Genomic DNA, 16,451 nt, shown 5'->3' on the forward strand with positions numbered 1-16,451 from the left:
CAATACAGGAAGTGGGTGGGGAGTTTGAACAAGGGACATGTGTCTGGATGTGTTGAGAATAAACTATAGGAATAGAAGAGTGACAGGGACACTGGCCTGTCCACATCATTCCTGACAACAGCAAACCAAAGAAGAAAAGAAACCTCACAATGAAAGCATTTGATAAAATAAGTCACCATTCCTAATTTTAAAAAAATTAGTAAAATAGGAATAGGAGGGAACTTCATTTATGTAGTAAATAATTATATGTAATTTCGTGAGTCGTTCTTAGATGAATTAAATTAGATATAAAAGAAAATATCCTTAACCTGATGAAGAAGATATCAGGAGCTCTTCTGATCTGGCAGATTCATTTCTCTCTCTGGTCTATCAAGATTACAGAACTTAACGACTTGCCTCCATTCACTGATAGTATTTCTTTGTACTACGTGTGTGTGCACGTGCAACAGAGAGAAAGAGAGAGACTGGTAAACACAAGTGAAATTAGCCTTGAAAAAAAAAAGAAAATACTTCAATCACAAACAATAAAAGTTATACTAAATAATGAAACAAAAGAGGCATTCCCACTGACTTCAAGAACAAGATCAAGAGGCTCTTAAGGAAGTTCTAGTCAATGCCAGTCATTAAGTTCTGTGATCTTGGTAGACCACAGAGAGGGACAAATCTGCCAGATCAGAACTTCTGATATATTCTTCATCAGGTTAAGGATATTTTTGTTTATGTCTAATTTAACCAAGAATGACTCATGCAGAAGAAGAAAGAAAAGGGGGCATAAAAGTTGGAAAGGAAGAAATGAAAAATCATCATTTACAAATATATAATACCAAGATAAGCCAAAGGTATCACTTTAAATTAGAATTAATAAGACAATCACAAAAATTTGAGACTTGATTAATAAGCACAAACGCACTTACTAATATGTGACTAAAAAGAAAGTTGGAAACAGTTGACAGTGGCTAGGAGTGGAAAAGATAACACAAGGTTCTTTCCCTGTATACTTTATATATTTCCTTATTGTTTTGAATATTTTTAACCACTAGTATATATTACTTGTATTACCAGAACAAAATACAAGATTCCTAATCCAGACTATTATACATACAGAACACAGACCCTCTTGGCCATTGTATTAACTCTTAATTTTTTGTGGGGTGGGGATTACCGACCCCTTGAGAAACTGATGAGGTCGATGATCTCTGTTCCTGAAAAAAAAAAAAATGCATTTAACCACACATCTAATCCCAAACAAAACTTTGCAGGTGAATGCAATTTCAGCTGGTCCACAGAGTTGACCGGGTGAGAACACCTACTCTGGGTTCATCAGTGGGGATTGTTCCCTGGGCATACATTTGGTTGAGAGGGCACCAAGGTGGATGTGTACTGGCAGGCAGTAACCTTGCAGCAAGGCTAGACTCTTCCTGTGTCCCCTGGAGCTAAGGAGGTCAGAAGTGAGAGGCCCAGGAGGCTGCATCTCTTAGGCCAGGTGGTAGCAGCAGACAGTGTTTGGAGCAAGGTTCACTGGTAACCACGAATAAGGATAGACAGCAGTCAGGCCTGGGAAGTTCCCCCAGCGATCACATTTTGTGTGATCACAAAAACTTTTTTGTGAAATCACAGGTTTCACAAATCGTCAGCTGCAGGGTCAGGTAAGAACAGCATTCCTTTCTATGCATCAATGGGTTACCTCTGGGAAACTTGGGAAGGGACAGAAGGAGCCAAAGACATTTAACCAGGTCTGCATCTTGGTCAGTTGTCCAGATATATTTTGGGAGTGAGCAACTGAGCCAGGTGCCTGAACGCAGGAGATGAGCAGCTCTGGTATATGGGAGGGAGTAGAGAGACAGCACCTCCCTCCTCCTCCTGACAGGGCGGGGAGGATTTGACCACCCCGCACCCACCACACTCAGTTTCCTTGGCCTCACAGCTCTTCCTTCTCCTCAGAGTTGAATCATTAACAGGAACCTAATCCGAAGACAGGTGTTCAAAACTGTCATGGTTACAGCCATCAAATTACAGGAGGTTCACACACAGCAGTCAGCAATGGTTTGGGAATATTAAATAAATGTGTTTCTGTAACAGAACAAGACAGGATCATTTATTTATGCAACTTAAAAGCTATCCCAGAAGGAGAAAAAAGTAGCACATTATTTGTCCAAAATAAATAAGATTGGACAACTGAACAGCTCTCTGTGGATCAATTTACAGATCATATGGAAATACGCTTATCTGAGAAATATTTCATTTTAGATGTTCAAATACCTTAGCATATTTTAAAAACTATTTCCTATGTGGCCAAAAGAATTCATGTTCTATTCGGTAAAAATTAACCAAAATTAATGGTGCTTTCCAATGGACACAGGAAACCTTTTTTCTTTACAAAACATGCCCACCCTTTTTTTGTTGCTACTTCCCACATTGAATTCTTGTTTTACTGAATTTTTTTTACTATAAAAATAAAGCATGATGATAGTTTTAAAAACAAAACAGGAGTATTCCAGAAGTACAGACCCCATTCCCACTCCTTGTCACCTTTCTGACACTCTGCCCCTTAGCTATACTGGAACAGGGAGTCAACTGCAAGGAAAATCCTGGGGACTAGGGGCTGAGGAACTAGAAGTGGAGCGATGGAAGAGTGTCCAGTAGCCCAGGAAAGGATGAAACAATTCCCCAACAAAAAAGTAAAAATTTTCAATAGCCCTCCGAGAAGATGCAGCCCCTCCCAGGTAACCAGAGAAAGGCAAATTCTGAAAGCAGGGACAAGGGGCTATTTTGGGCCTCCAGGACTACAAAGACAAAAAAATGAGTGATAGGACCTGATGTGGTGGGGGGAGATGGGACTGGAAGTAAAGGAGGGGGCTCGTACTCTTGGTGGGAGTGGAAATTGGGGACTCAAGTTTACTGGCGATGCAGTCCTCACGTGACCAGGAGCTGACGTGGGCAAAGGTACTTAAAGCTCTGACCGCCGTCCCCCGTCCTCCTCTGGGTACCAACTCTATTGCGCAGCTCGCTGCCGTGCGTTTAACCCAGACGAGGAGGAGGAGGAGAAAATTTCCCAGACTCGGGCAGGTGGGTGCGAGGGTGGGCACAGTCTGGGACCCCTGAATGGGGTAATCTAGGGATGTGGGAGTCGGAGGCCGCGGGTGCCTCGGTCTCCCCCGCTCCTGGCCGGCTTTCCAGACCTGAGGTGCTCAGACGCGGCTCGTTTTGTTCGGCGGCGAGGAAAGGGGGAGGGGGAAACGAAAAGACTTTTGATAGAGTTTACGAAGAATCCGCTTACTTCCTGTCCAGCCAGTGTTTTTGGTTTTGTTTATCACATTCAGGCCCGCACCCCGCATCCCGTCCTGTTTTGAGAGGAGGAGGGAAGAGAAATAAACGTTGCAGCGCATAGAAGGCCAGCGGAGAGGTTGGGAAAGGGTAACCAGGAGGCGGGGGTGGGGCATGCAATTTGGTAACAACCTGGGCCGTACACTCCCACCCTGACCTCCCCCACCACCGCCCCCGCACCCTCCCATCACCCAGCCGACCCTCTGTGCTTTGGGAGTGCTGAAAAATGGGTGTACCAGCTGCTGTTGGAGAGATGGCGGGTTTGTCGCTGTCTGGGCTTCACGGGAGGTGGGGGTGGGGGGGGACCCTGAGAGAATCTGGTATTAAAGCCTTGTTAACTCGCAGACTGCTTTCCAGACACCTCCGGCCCACACAGCCGTTCACCACCCGTCTTTTCAGTCCTGGAAAAGGAATTCGGGTATGCAGGCGGGAGAAATGGCGGTTGTTGGGGGGATTTGTGGAAAGTGGGAGGTAAAGCCCATAACAGAGAAATCGTGGAAAATCTCAACCCTGAATCCGAAAAGGCAGACGTTGAGGCCCCTCTTCTGCAGGCTAATCCTAGGCCTAGGGGCTGGGTAGCGAAAGACTGGTGATCCTGGGAGGGGAACACTGAATTGTTTGGCAGGAGTCCCCCATACCGCGTCCCATCCGGCTTTTGCTGCACCCTCGCCCTCGCCCCGCTCCCCTCCCGCTTCGTTGGAGAAGGGGTGTGGCGGTGTGTCCCGGAGAAATGGCGGATGGGGGCGGGGCAAAGCGGAAGGAGGGATTGAGTGCCTGGGGAGCCTGCGCAAGAGGAGGATTGAGAAGGGAGGGTGGGGTGAGAAGAGTTGAAGGAATTGAGAGGTAGAATCATTTGACATTCTGGTGTGCAAATACGAAAAGGCAGTTACTGAGACCCTCGTCCGGGTGCTGATCCATCCACCAGGCTTTCATTGTCTAACGGCGACAGTCTATATTTCTGCTCTTCAGTCTGTCCTTAGGATGAATCTCTAACTGAACTGAAGTAAGGAGAAATAGCCTTGAATCTTTGGAGGTCAGTTTTGGGATTGGAATTGTCTGGGGCCCCCAGGTGTGGGTGTGGCAGAGACCAGAGGCTCCTCCTGCATCTTCTCTCTTTTAACTTAAAAGACACCCTTGCCCCTTTCCCCGGGCCCTTTCTTTTTGGTGCAGAGAAAGGGGCGTGGCATCTGCCTTAGTTAATATTTGGGGGAGGAAAGGTTGAAGAGGAAAAAAGGATCCCTGAGAGGGGGAAAACTTTTGACCCACAGGGTTTCAAATCAGGAAAAGAACCAGAATTCGTCCACCAAAGGCTCAAAAACGCCCTTTCTGATCTGTCCTCAGGTCTGTCTTCTTTTTGGGCTCTGTGCAACTGCAGCTACAGTGGAAAAAAGCAAACTGCTCTTGATCCCAGGAGGTTGGTATGTGCATGAGCAACATCTAGGGACCTTGGGGGTAGGGAGTGGGACATCATAGCAGAATCTGAGGTCTCTACTGTTTTTCCAGCTCTCCACCAGCATTACCGATGTCTGTACTGCCTCTCGTCCCCCCATTTAGATGCTGCAAGTTGTAGGCATTGGCAGAGCAGGCTAAGGTTGAAGACGTAGAAAACATTAAACTAGGTCTGTGGATCAGCAAACACAGGCCTTGACACCTGTGCCTGGGTGCTAGCCCACCGAGCAAGCGTTGTGTCCCTAAACTCTTCTCTAAGTAAAACTGGTTAGATACGAAGTGAGCAAGAGCCCTAAGCCTCATTTTTATCCTTTACACCTAGGCCCTGCCTAAGCCTCAGCAGAACTTGTAAGCCTAAACTGAAGAGCCTCACCCGGACGAGCAGGCATCCCTTAACCTTAAGCAAGCCACTTCCACGCCCTGGATCAGTGAATAACCCCAGCTGCACCATGAGCCGCGTTCGGGATGCTGGTTGTGTAGCGGCGGGGATAGTGATAGGGGCTGGTGCCTGGTACTGTGTCTACAAATACACCAGGGGAAGAGACCAGACCAAGAAGAGAATGGCCAAGCCCAAAAACCGGGCTGTGGCTGGGACTGGAGCCAGGGCTAGAGCTGGGCTAAGAGCCGGATTCACAATCGACCTTGGGTCAGGATTCAGTCCCCCAACCTCAGTCCGCGCTGAAGCAGAGGACAGGGCTCAGGATGAAGCCTCTGCCCTGGACACAGTTGGAGCTGAGGCAGTGGCCCCAGCTGCATCCAGCGCTGAGGCTCAGAGTGGGGCAGGCGGTCAGGCCCAAGAGGCAGATGGAGCCGGGGTTGGGCCTAAGGCCGAATCAATAGTTGGGGCTGCAGTGGCTTCTACAATTGCACCACCTCCCGGGGTGACAGAGGCCCTTCGGGCAGCAGAAGCCCCTGCAATGACAGGGGCTCCCAAAGTGGCAGAAGCTCCCAGAGAAGCGGAGACTTCTAGGGCAGTGGTGCCTCCTGGGACAGTGGTGCCTACCGAAGCAACAGCACCCACTGAGGTGACCGAGGCTCCTGGGGTAGCAGCACCTACCAAAGTAGCTGAAGCTCCCGGGGTGGCATCGCTTACTGAGGCAGCTGAGACTCCTGTGCCCGCAACGCCTACTGGGGCTGCAGCACCTACTGGGGCTGCGGAGTCTCCTGGAACTTCTGGTCCCCCTAGAACAGCGGCGGTTCCTGGGACATCAGCCGCCAAGAAAGCAACCCCTGGGGCTCACACTGGGGCTATACCTAAAGCCACATCAGCAACTGGAGCGGTACCCAAAGGTGGAGCCAAGGGTGTAACCAGGTCCCGGAATGGGGGCAAGGGCAAGGGCAAGAAAAGCAAGGTTGAAGTAGACGAACTGGGAATGGGCTTCCGTCCTGGAGATGGGGCTGCAGCAGCTGCTGCAGCCTCTGCTAATGGCGGACAGGCTTTCCTGGCAGAGGTCCCTGATTCTGAGGAAGGGGAGTCCGGGTGGACTGACACAGAGTCAGATTCAGACTCTGAGCCCGAAACCCAGCGCAGAGGGAGGGGAAGAAGACCCGTTGCCATGCAGAAGCGCCCCTTTCCTTATGAAATTGATGAGATTCTGGGTGTTCGTGATCTCAGGAAGGTCCTTGCCTTGCTTCAGAAATCTGATGATCCTTTCATCCAACAGGTAGCTTTGCTCACTCTGAGCAACAATGCCAATTATTCATGCAATCAAGAGACAATCCGCAAATTGGGAGGCCTCCCAATTATTGCAAACATGATCAACAAAACTGATCCCCACATTAAGGAAAAAGCCTTAATGGCCATGAATAACCTGAGTGAGAATTATGAAAATCAGGGCCGGCTTCAGGTGTACATGAATAAAGTGATGGATGATATCATGGCCTCTAACCTGAACTCAGCAGTTCAAGTAGTTGGACTAAAATTTCTAACAAACATGACTATTACTAACGACTACCAGCACCTGCTTGTCAATTCCATTGCAAACTTTTTCCGTTTGCTATCTCAGGGAGGTGGAAAAATCAAGGTTGAGATTTTGAAAATACTTTCGAATTTTGCTGAAAATCCAGATATGTTGAAGAAACTTCTCAGTACCCAAGTGCCAGCATCATTTAGTTCCCTCTATAATTCTTATGTGGAATCAGAAATCCTTATTAATGCCCTTACTCTATTTGAGATTATCTATGACAATCTCAGAGCAGAAGTGTTTAACTATAGAGAATTCAATAAGGGTTCCCTTTTTTACTTATGCACTACATCTGGAGTGTGTGTTAAGAAAATTAGAGCCTTAGCAAATCACCATGACCTCTTAGTGAAAGTGAAAGTTATAAAGCTAGTGAACAAATTTTGATTGGTTATGTACCGTCAAAAGACTTGAAAGAAATTTCTTGATTTTGCAGTCTGGAAGTGTTGAATATTGAAAGTTACTGCTTTTCCACTTGCTCATGTAGTAAAGGGATCCTTTCAGCTGCCAGTGTTGAATAATGTATCATCCAGAGTGATGTTATCTGTGACAGTCACCAGCTTTAAGCTGAACCATTTTATGAATACCAAATAAATAGACCTCTTGTACTGAAAACATATTTGTGACTTCAATCGTGCTGCTTGGATGGAAATATTTTTACTGGTTCTTCTGAATTGACAGTAAACCTGTCCATTATGAATGGCCTACTGTTCTATTATTTGTTTTGACTTGAATTTATCCACCAAAGACTTCATTTGTGTATCATCAATAAAGTTGTATGTTTCAACTGACAAAAAGTCGTTCTAATGCTTGAATTTAAAACCCAGCTGGAGAGATAAGGTACATAAATACAAAAGGATATATACAAAGATCTATGAAAAATAATAAATAAATACAAAAGTATTACTAACAGTACCTGGGCATATGCTCTTTGTCAAATATACACGATCTGCTTAAATGAAGCAGAGGTTGCTGAGAAAGTTTCAAGGAGGAAGGGCGCACTTAAGCCGAGCCCTGAAGGACAACATAAAAGGGCATTCCAGGAGGGGGAAATGCTTTGGAGAAAGGCATGAAAGTGAGAAATCCGTTCCTGTGATAGGAAGATAGCCAGTTTGCTTGGAATGGAAGCCATGGGAAGAGGAATAATGAGAGATAAATGTGAAAATTCAGAGTGAGGAAAGTTTAAGGAAGATCCTGAACCCCAAGTCAAAATATTGAAATAATATCCTGTCATATTATGCAAGTCACTGAACAGTTTTGAATAAAGGAAAAATAGTCTGGTGGCAATATGAAAGATGGATTGGAGCTATGTTGGAGACTGGACATTTATTAGAAAGTTAGAATATGCCAAGCAAGAGATGATGAGGGGTGAAGTGGGGTGGTGACTAAAGGAACTGTTAATGTATGATGATAATAAGAGACAAAACAAAACAAGAAGGACGAAGAGCTGCTGCCTGACACTTGTCTGTGAATCAACAAAGCTGGAGGACTGTGTAACCTCATTCAGGTCCTGAGAGGGAAGAGCCCTCTTTGGGGGGCAACTGAGGAGACAGCACAATGACAAAGTGAGTCACCATTTGGGGTGAGAAAAAAGCAGTGTGGCAGAAAGAATGACTCTTGGCACAGAGCAGTGGTTGGCTTCCTAGGGTTAGAGGTTTAGGCCTGCCGTCTTTTAGAAGAAGAGCACTGGTGAGGCCTTGATGGGAGTCCCCATCCCCACTCCCAAGTTCACTTATGAGCAGGTATACCTTCCTCCCTCCCCTCCCTGGCCCACTGAAGCAATTAGAAAGTGGGAGGGTCCCAGAGATTTTTCCAAACCCAGCCTGCTTTCCTGACACCCTTTATGGTTAACAGTATATTGTATACTTAAAAATTTCAGAAAGAGTAGATGTTAAGTGTTCCAACCACAAAAGGTAACTATATGGGGCAAATGCATATGTTAATTAGCTTGGTTTAGCCATTCCACAATGTATACATATATCAAAACACCATGTTTACCCCTAAGTATATACAATTCTTATTTGTTTAGTAAAAATACATTTTTTAAAAATTGTTATATACTTCTATATTGGCATGAAAAGACATTAACTACATGTAAGGGCCTGTTGCATCAGTCAAAAAGTCCACACAATTAAAACTGGGTGAAAATTCTTTCAGATGTTTATTATATACATCTCTGTGTATTTTTTTTCATAAAATTGGAATCATATTGTATGATAGTGGTTCTCAATGTGTAGTCCATGGGCTACTGCAGGTCCCTGAAACAGTAAGGTCAAAACTATTTTCAAAACAATAGTAACGTGTTATTTTCTGTTTTTCACTGAGTTGACATTTGCACTGATGGTGCAAAAGCAATGGCGGGTAGAACTGCTGGTGCCTTAGCATGGATTAAGGCAGTGTCCCCATACTATACTAGTAGTGATTGCATTCTTTAGAACCACACGCTCTAATTTTTTTAATCCAAATTTATTTAAAAATGTCTTTAATAATAAAGTCCTTATTTATATAAATTATATATGATAAAATCTCAATGATTGAGTGCATGTCTTTTTAATATTCCGTGTGATGAAATAGGAAGTACGCACAAAGCATTTCTGCCGCATAGCTTAGGACAATGGTTGTCTCTAAGGTAAATATTTGCATAATCATTTTAGTTGTACACTGAATTAGCTGCTTTTTTCATGGAACATTAGTTTTACTTGAAGAATGACTGGCAGACAAACTATGGTTTTTCAGACTTGGGTATTTATTAGAGATTTTCTTGAAAATGAATGAAGTGAGACTTCAAGAAAAACCACTGACAGGATTTGTCACCAACAATAAAATTTGAGCTTTTAAGCAAAATTAGAAATGTATAAAACTTGCATCCACAAATGCAAGCTTGACAGCTTCTCTTGAAGATTTTTCTGAAGAGATCAGTGGTGATAATAATGGAGGTGATGGCCTTTTTTCTTTTTCTCCTAGGAGAAAATTGATGGAGGACCCTAGGGCTTATTGTTGTTCTTACTCAGTTTTACTGTAATCATTGTAACCCATATGACATCGAATCCATGGCTATTTAATAAATAATACAATTGCTGTGGTAACAACATGACCCTGAGTGAGGTTAGACCCAAGAATTTTTGAACCCTTACTAAGGGGAACCTGAAAATATGTCAGTCCTGGAAAAGGACTTCTGGGGTAAGATAGTATTTGAGTTTGTATTTGGAAGATGGATGCATCAGCATCTCCTGGCTTGATCCTCACTATTCAGGTAGTCTAACCAGCTTCATCTGCTCTGATTAACAGTGGAAACTTCCATAATCTTCAGGTGAAACCTAAATTCCTGTACAGAGATGTGTGGTCTGGCCTAATAAACAAACTACAAATCACACAATAGGGAAATGCTTTATTTCCTAAGGTCTGGATTTTTGTGCCTTAAATCACATCACATGTGAAAGTACGAGCATAGTTCAGGTGTGGCTAAATCCTAAAAGAGTAGTTCTTTGAAAGATTTAACCTCATGGAATAATAACAATAGGTACCAGAAATTGAACATCAGCTGTATAGTGTTCTATTATTCTTGGAGTTCCTGGAGCTGCATTTGTTTCCACCCTTTATCAGGCCAGGTTATTCAACTTTTCCATTGTAAGATCTATTACAATATATTTCCTTAAATTATCTTTTTGTGCTTAAGCAAAAGGTCTCATACTAAGAGTAAGATGAGAGATGGGGTAGTAAGCAATAGAGTCTCATGAAATCATGGGATATTTGGGTTGAGGTGGGCAAAATGCAAATGAGACTTCCTTCCCAATCTGGGGTGGAAAACAGTCTATAATTAATTGAGAGCTTTCCCTGTTACAAAAGTTCTATGTGACAAGGTAATTGCTCCTATAGAACAAATGGGGAAGAGGAATTGAGTGGGATCAGGTATTTGTATCTAGGGACACCGAACAACTTCCAGTGAAAACAATGAGTAGGCTTGAATATGGAATTTAAATGTAAAAGATAAAACAACAAGGAATCCTACTGCAAGAATCCTTTCCAGTTAAGGCTGTCATACAGAGATCTCTTGAAGAATGAGTTTAGGAATTGACCTTGTCTATTACTTAACTGTAATATCAGTTGAATTCACCACCTTACCAGGTTTCCTTAGTGAAACTGGAAACACTGGTAACCGGGATAGGTAATCTGGCAAATCCTGAGCCTCTTTGGGATTTTTGAAAATAGTTCCCACTATGCCCTGCTTATAAAGAAAATAACAATTTGCCTCATATGCCCCCACTGAAATTCGTATTTTAAAATACGAGTTTGATATTTTAAAATATGAGGTTGATAATTCAATATTAAAACCAGAGAATTAGATTTTCAATGTGCCTGACTAGGGGACATAGTTTAGATCAGTCCAAATTAATTGCAGTTAGAGTTCTCACCTATTGTTAATACATGAATAATATATTGATTAGCTCTAGACTTAAGTTAGACATGAATGGTAAAATTTCAAGAACAACCACTAAAATTATAGAAATAGAGTATATAATATCTAGAGCAATAAAAGAAAAAATGCACTTTGAGAAAATATTTTTAATCCAAAAGTAGGTGAGAAATGAGAAAAGTGAAGCCTCAAAAAAGGAAGACAAATAGAAAGTACATAGTTCAAATGTATTTGTAATCACAATAAGTGAAAGTGGCTAAATTTACTTGTTAAATATATATAACGGGATTTTGAAAACCATCTACATGCTAAATAATAAGGATGCAGAAATTTTGAAAGCAAAAAGATAGGAAAAGTTATATCATGTAAGCATTAACCAAAAGGAGGCTGGCATAGCCAAGTAAATATGAGACTAAATAGATTTTAAAGCAAAAAACATTGTTAAAGATAAAGAATGGGTGAATGATTAAACACACTGTTACATCCATAACCTAGAATACCATTTGGAAATAAAAATGAATGAACTATTGATACATACAACAACCTAGATTAATCTCAGGGGCATTATACTGAGTGAGAAAACAAATCTCAAAAAGTCACGTACTATGTGATTCCGTTTTTATAACATTCTTCTTTTAGCTTTGCTTTGTTATTGATACATAATAATTGTAGTATTGGTGGGGTACATGTGATGCTTTGATATGTGCCAACAAGGTGTAATGATCAAGGATATTCAGGATATCCACCACCTTAACCATTTGTCATTTCTTTGTGTTGGGACCATTTCAAATCTTCTAGCTATTTTGAATTATTGTTAACTATAGTCACCCTACTGTGCTATCGAACTCTAGAACTTATTTCTTCTATCTAACTGTATGTTTGTACTCATTAACCAACCTCTCTTCATCCCTCGCTACCCGCCTCACCCAGTTCCCAGACTCAGGTAACTATCATTCTACTCTCTACCTCCATTAGATGAACTTTTTTTTGGCTCCCTCATGTGAGTGAGAACGTGCAATTGCCTTTTTGTGCCTGGCTTATTTCACTTAACATAATGACCTCCAGTTCTATCCATGTTGCTGCAAATGACAGGATTTCATTCTTTTTATGGCTGAATAGTATTCCATTGTGTATATATAACATATTTTCTTTATCCATTCATCCATTGATGGACACTTAGGTTGCTTTCACATCTTGGTTATTGTGCATAGTGCTGCAATAAACATGGGGGTGCAAGTATCCCATTGATATACTGATTTTCTTTTCCTTGGATAAATATCCAGTGGTGGGACTGCTAGATTGGATGATAGTTCTAACTTTGTTGTTTTTGAGAAACCCCTATACTCTTTTCTGTAATGGCTGTACAAATTTATATTCCCACTAACAGTATATTAGTGTCCTCTTTTCTCCACGTCCTCACCAGCATGTTATTTTTTTGTCTTTTTGATAGTAGCCATTCTAAATGGGGTGAATTGATATCTCATTCTGGTTTTGATTTGCATTTATTTGATAATTACTGATGTAGAGCATTTTTTCATATACCTGTTGGCCATTTGTATGCCTTCTTTAGGGAAATGTCTGTTGAGATCCTTTGCCCACTTTAATGGAATTATTTGGGGTTTTGCTCTTGAGTTGAGTTCCTTGTATAACAGTCTTAAAATGAAAAAATTATAGAAATAGAAAACAGATTCATGGTTGCCAGGTGTTAGGCGTGGTAGGGTGGGTAGTGTGTATCACTGGAAAGGGGCAGCACAAAGGATATCTCTGTGGGGATAGAATAGTTCTGCATCTTGATTGCAGTGGTGTGATACAACGGTATAGAACTATATGATGCATTTTCTACCAGTATCAACTTCCTAATTTTAATATTGTACTACAGTCATATAAGATGTAGCCACTGGAGGAAACTTTTAGGAAAGGTACAGAAGACCTGTTGGTATTATCCTTGCAATTACAGGTAAATATATAATTATTTCACAATAAAAGTTTTTAAATGATGATAAAAAGTTAAATTTGCCAAAAAATTATAAATTTGTAAGTATATATGAAATAACCTGAAAATATATAAAGAAGCTGGGCACAGTGGCTCAGCCTGTAATCCCAGCACTTTGGGAGGCTGAGGCAAGTGGAGCGCTTCAGGTCAGGAATTCAGTAACAGGCTGGCCAACATGATGAAACCCCATCTCTACTAAAAACACAAAAAATTAACCGGGTGTGGTGATGCGTGCCTGTAATCTCAGCTAATCAAGAGGCTGAGGCAAAAGACTCGCTTGAACCAGTGAGGCGGAGGTTGCAGTCAGCCGAGATTGCACCATTGCACTCCAGCCTGGGTGACACAGCGAGATTCCATCTCAAAACATATATATGTATATATAAAGAAAAATGTCATGGAACTATAAAAAGAACAAATCAACAATCACACGGAAGAATACAACATACTTCTCTAAAGTATTTAAAGAATAAGGAGAACGAAAATTATTCTATTATTATATCTTGATAGTAAAGATATAGAATATTGAGCAATGTGGTCAACAATCTGATTTAATGGACATACACAAAATCCTGCACCAAATAATAGGAGAATACACTTTCTTCTCAAGCATACAGGGACTATTTATAATAATGATAATGAATTTGGCCATAAAACAGATCTCAACAAATTTCCAAGAATCAATGTCATAATAATCACTTTATTTGACCAAAATGCAATTAGGATAGAAATAAATAACAAGGTAATATGTTTTTAAAACCATGTATTTGAAACTTTTATTTTATTTATTTATTTATTATTTTGAGACGGGTTCTCACTCTGTCGCTTGGGCTGGAGTGCAGTGGCGCGATCATGGCTTACTGCAACCTCCGCCTCCCGGACTCAATGGATCACACCACCTCAGCCTCCCAAGTAGCTGGGACTACAGGTGCATGCCACGTTGCACGGCGAAGTTTTGTATTTTTGGTAGAGACGGGTTTCTCTATGTTGCCCAGGCTGGTCTCCAACTCCTAACCTCATGTGATTCTCCTGCCTCTCTGTATTATCCTTGCAATTACAGGTAAATATATAATTATTTCACAACAAAAGTTTTTAAATGATGATAGAAAGTTAAATTCGCCAAAAATTTATCAATTTGTGAGTATTTAATAAAATAACCTCAAAACATATAAAGAGGCCGGGCACAGTGGCTCAGCCTGTAATCCCAGCACTTTGGGAGGCTGAGGCGGGTGGCCTCCCATAGTGCTGGAATTACAGGTGTGAGCCATCACCTACAGTCATGTTTGGAAATTTACAAAAAAAAAACAAACAAACAAAAACTTTTTTGTAGTTTATGGGTTAAAAAAGGAAGCATAATAGAAATTTTAAAACACTGAAAACTGAATAATAACAAAAACACTAAATACCAACATTTGTAGGATTCAGTAAAAACAGTATTGCTTTTTTTTTCTTTATTTCTTCTAAAAGGAAAAAAAATGGGATACATTTGCAGAATGTGCAGGCTTGTTACATAGGTATACGTGTGCCATCGTGGTTTGCTGCGCCTATTGACCCGTTCTCTAAGATCCCTCCTCTCACCTCCCACCCTCCAACAGGCCCTGGTGTATGTTGTTTCCCTGTGTTCCTGTGTTCTCAATGAAAATATTATTTCAAAGGAAATTTATGGTCTTAAGTTTTTATGTTATATGAAATGTCTACAACAGGCAAATCTATAAAGACAGAAAGTAAAGTAATACTTGAAAGGAGAGGCAGAGGCAAGATGAAGAGTGACAACTCATAGGTGCAGGATATCTGTTTGGAGTCATGAAAATATTTCACAATTCATTGTGGTGATGGTTGCACAACTCTGGAAGTATACAACAAAAGGTTGAATTTTACACTTTAAATAGGTGAATTGTTTAGAATGTGAATTGTATCTCATAAAGCTGTTTTAAAAATCTTATGTTAGACTGGGGGGAAAAAAAGGTAAGCATTAATGAGCTAAGCATCCAAATCAAAAGTTGGAAATAGACTGATAGAATAAACATAAAGATAATAAAATGAAAAAGACAAGAGCAGAAATAGACGAAATAGAAAAAAATACGTTTGATAGAATTTTAAAAAATGAAAAATTGGTCCTGAAAAGATATAATTTTAAAAGCAAACCTTTGGTAAGACTAATCAAGAAAAAAGGTGAAAATAAACAATATTAGCCTTGAACAAGAGGACATAATAATGAACATGCAGTGATTTTAAGAGATAAGAGAATACCATAATTAACTTTATGACAATGAATTTGAAAATGTGGATGAAATGGATACATTATTGGAAAAATAAAACTTGCCAAAATTGGCTCAGAAAGAAACAGAGAATTCAAAGGGTCCTATAACCACGGAAAAAAATTAAATCAGCAGTTTAAAAGTTCCCTGCCCCTCTCCTTAAAAAATAGACCCAGATGTAACAGATAAAGTCCAATCTTATACAAACTGTTCTATAGCCTAGAAATAAGTAATGTTCTTCAATGCGTTTTATGAGTCAAATATCTTTTATATTAAAACCAACACGATCAGTATAAAAAAATGAAATTTCAAACAAGTCTCAAAATATAGATGTGAAAATCTTAAACAAAATACCAGCAAGTAGAATCCAGCAATGTATTTTAAAAAGTCATGATCAGAATGGTAAGGCAGAGCTGGCTTAACATTTTAAAAAATCTATCAAAGCTTAATTGATACATTCTAACACTATATGGAAATATAAAGACCCAACAAGAGCTACATCAATTTGGAAACAAAGGATACTTACTCTACTGGAAACTTACTCTACTAGATAGTAAGATACACTGTATGTGTCAGTCAGGGTAACAATATGCTATACTGAAGTAACAAATGAACCTCAAAACCTCAGTGAAGTAAACAAAGGTTTATTTCCTATTTACGTAAAATTTAATGATTAGGCAGCTCTCCAATCTTCCACGCAGTTACTCAGGAACCTAAGACTTCTTCCATCTTGTGGTTCCTCCATCTAAACACACAGCCTTTTACACCAGTTTTAAATAACTTTAACCCAGAAATAATAAACATTACTTTGCTTGTAGTGTGTAGTCCAGATAGCCATATGACCTCAATCTAACTGCAAGGCAAGTTAGGAAAGTAAGTACAAAAATCATTTGGTGAGTACCAGCTATCCCTGCCATGTCATAGTAACAAAAGTAATATGGAAGAGATAAATAGATAAATGGAAGTGCTTGGAGACAGACTTAAGTAGATACAGAAAAAAACTGGCAGCACAAATCAGTGGAGAAAGAATGGACGGTTTAATATATGGAATTGGA

At 40.8% G+C, this 16,451-nt stretch overlaps 1 protein-coding gene across 4 annotated transcripts; it reads left to right on the plus strand.

Moving 5' to 3' along the window:
- Positions 1-2,946: 2,946 nt before the first annotated feature.
- ARMCX2 (armadillo repeat containing, X-linked 2) lies at positions 2,947-7,531 on the plus strand. 4 transcript variants are annotated; one of them, XM_011954515.1, is made up of 5 exons: positions 2,995-3,066; positions 3,670-3,742; positions 4,250-4,327; positions 4,666-4,738; positions 5,096-7,531. In XM_011954515.1, exon 5 carries the CDS (start codon positions 5,223-5,225, stop codon positions 7,119-7,121), a length of 1,899 nt encoding a protein of 632 aa, XP_011809905.1. In that variant the 5' UTR covers positions 2,995-3,066; positions 3,670-3,742; positions 4,250-4,327; positions 4,666-4,738; positions 5,096-5,222; the 3' UTR covers positions 7,122-7,531. The 4 variants fall into 4 exon arrangements, 3 of the variants coding, with proteins under 3 accessions (XP_011809905.1, XP_011809904.1, XP_011809906.1); XM_011954516.1 differs by lacking the exons at positions 2,995-3,066; positions 3,670-3,742; positions 4,250-4,327 and adding exons at positions 4,328-4,357; position 4,593; XM_011954514.1 differs by lacking the exons at positions 2,995-3,066; positions 4,250-4,327 and having other exon boundaries at positions 3,634-3,742.
- The last annotated feature ends 8,920 nt before the right edge of the window (positions 7,532-16,451 follow it).

This window comes from Colobus angolensis, unplaced genomic scaffold (genome assembly GCF_000951035.1).
Source record: "Colobus angolensis palliatus isolate OR3802 unplaced genomic scaffold, Cang.pa_1.0 Scaffold385, whole genome shotgun sequence".
Classification (NCBI taxonomy): domain Eukaryota; kingdom Metazoa; phylum Chordata; class Mammalia; order Primates; family Cercopithecidae; genus Colobus; species Colobus angolensis.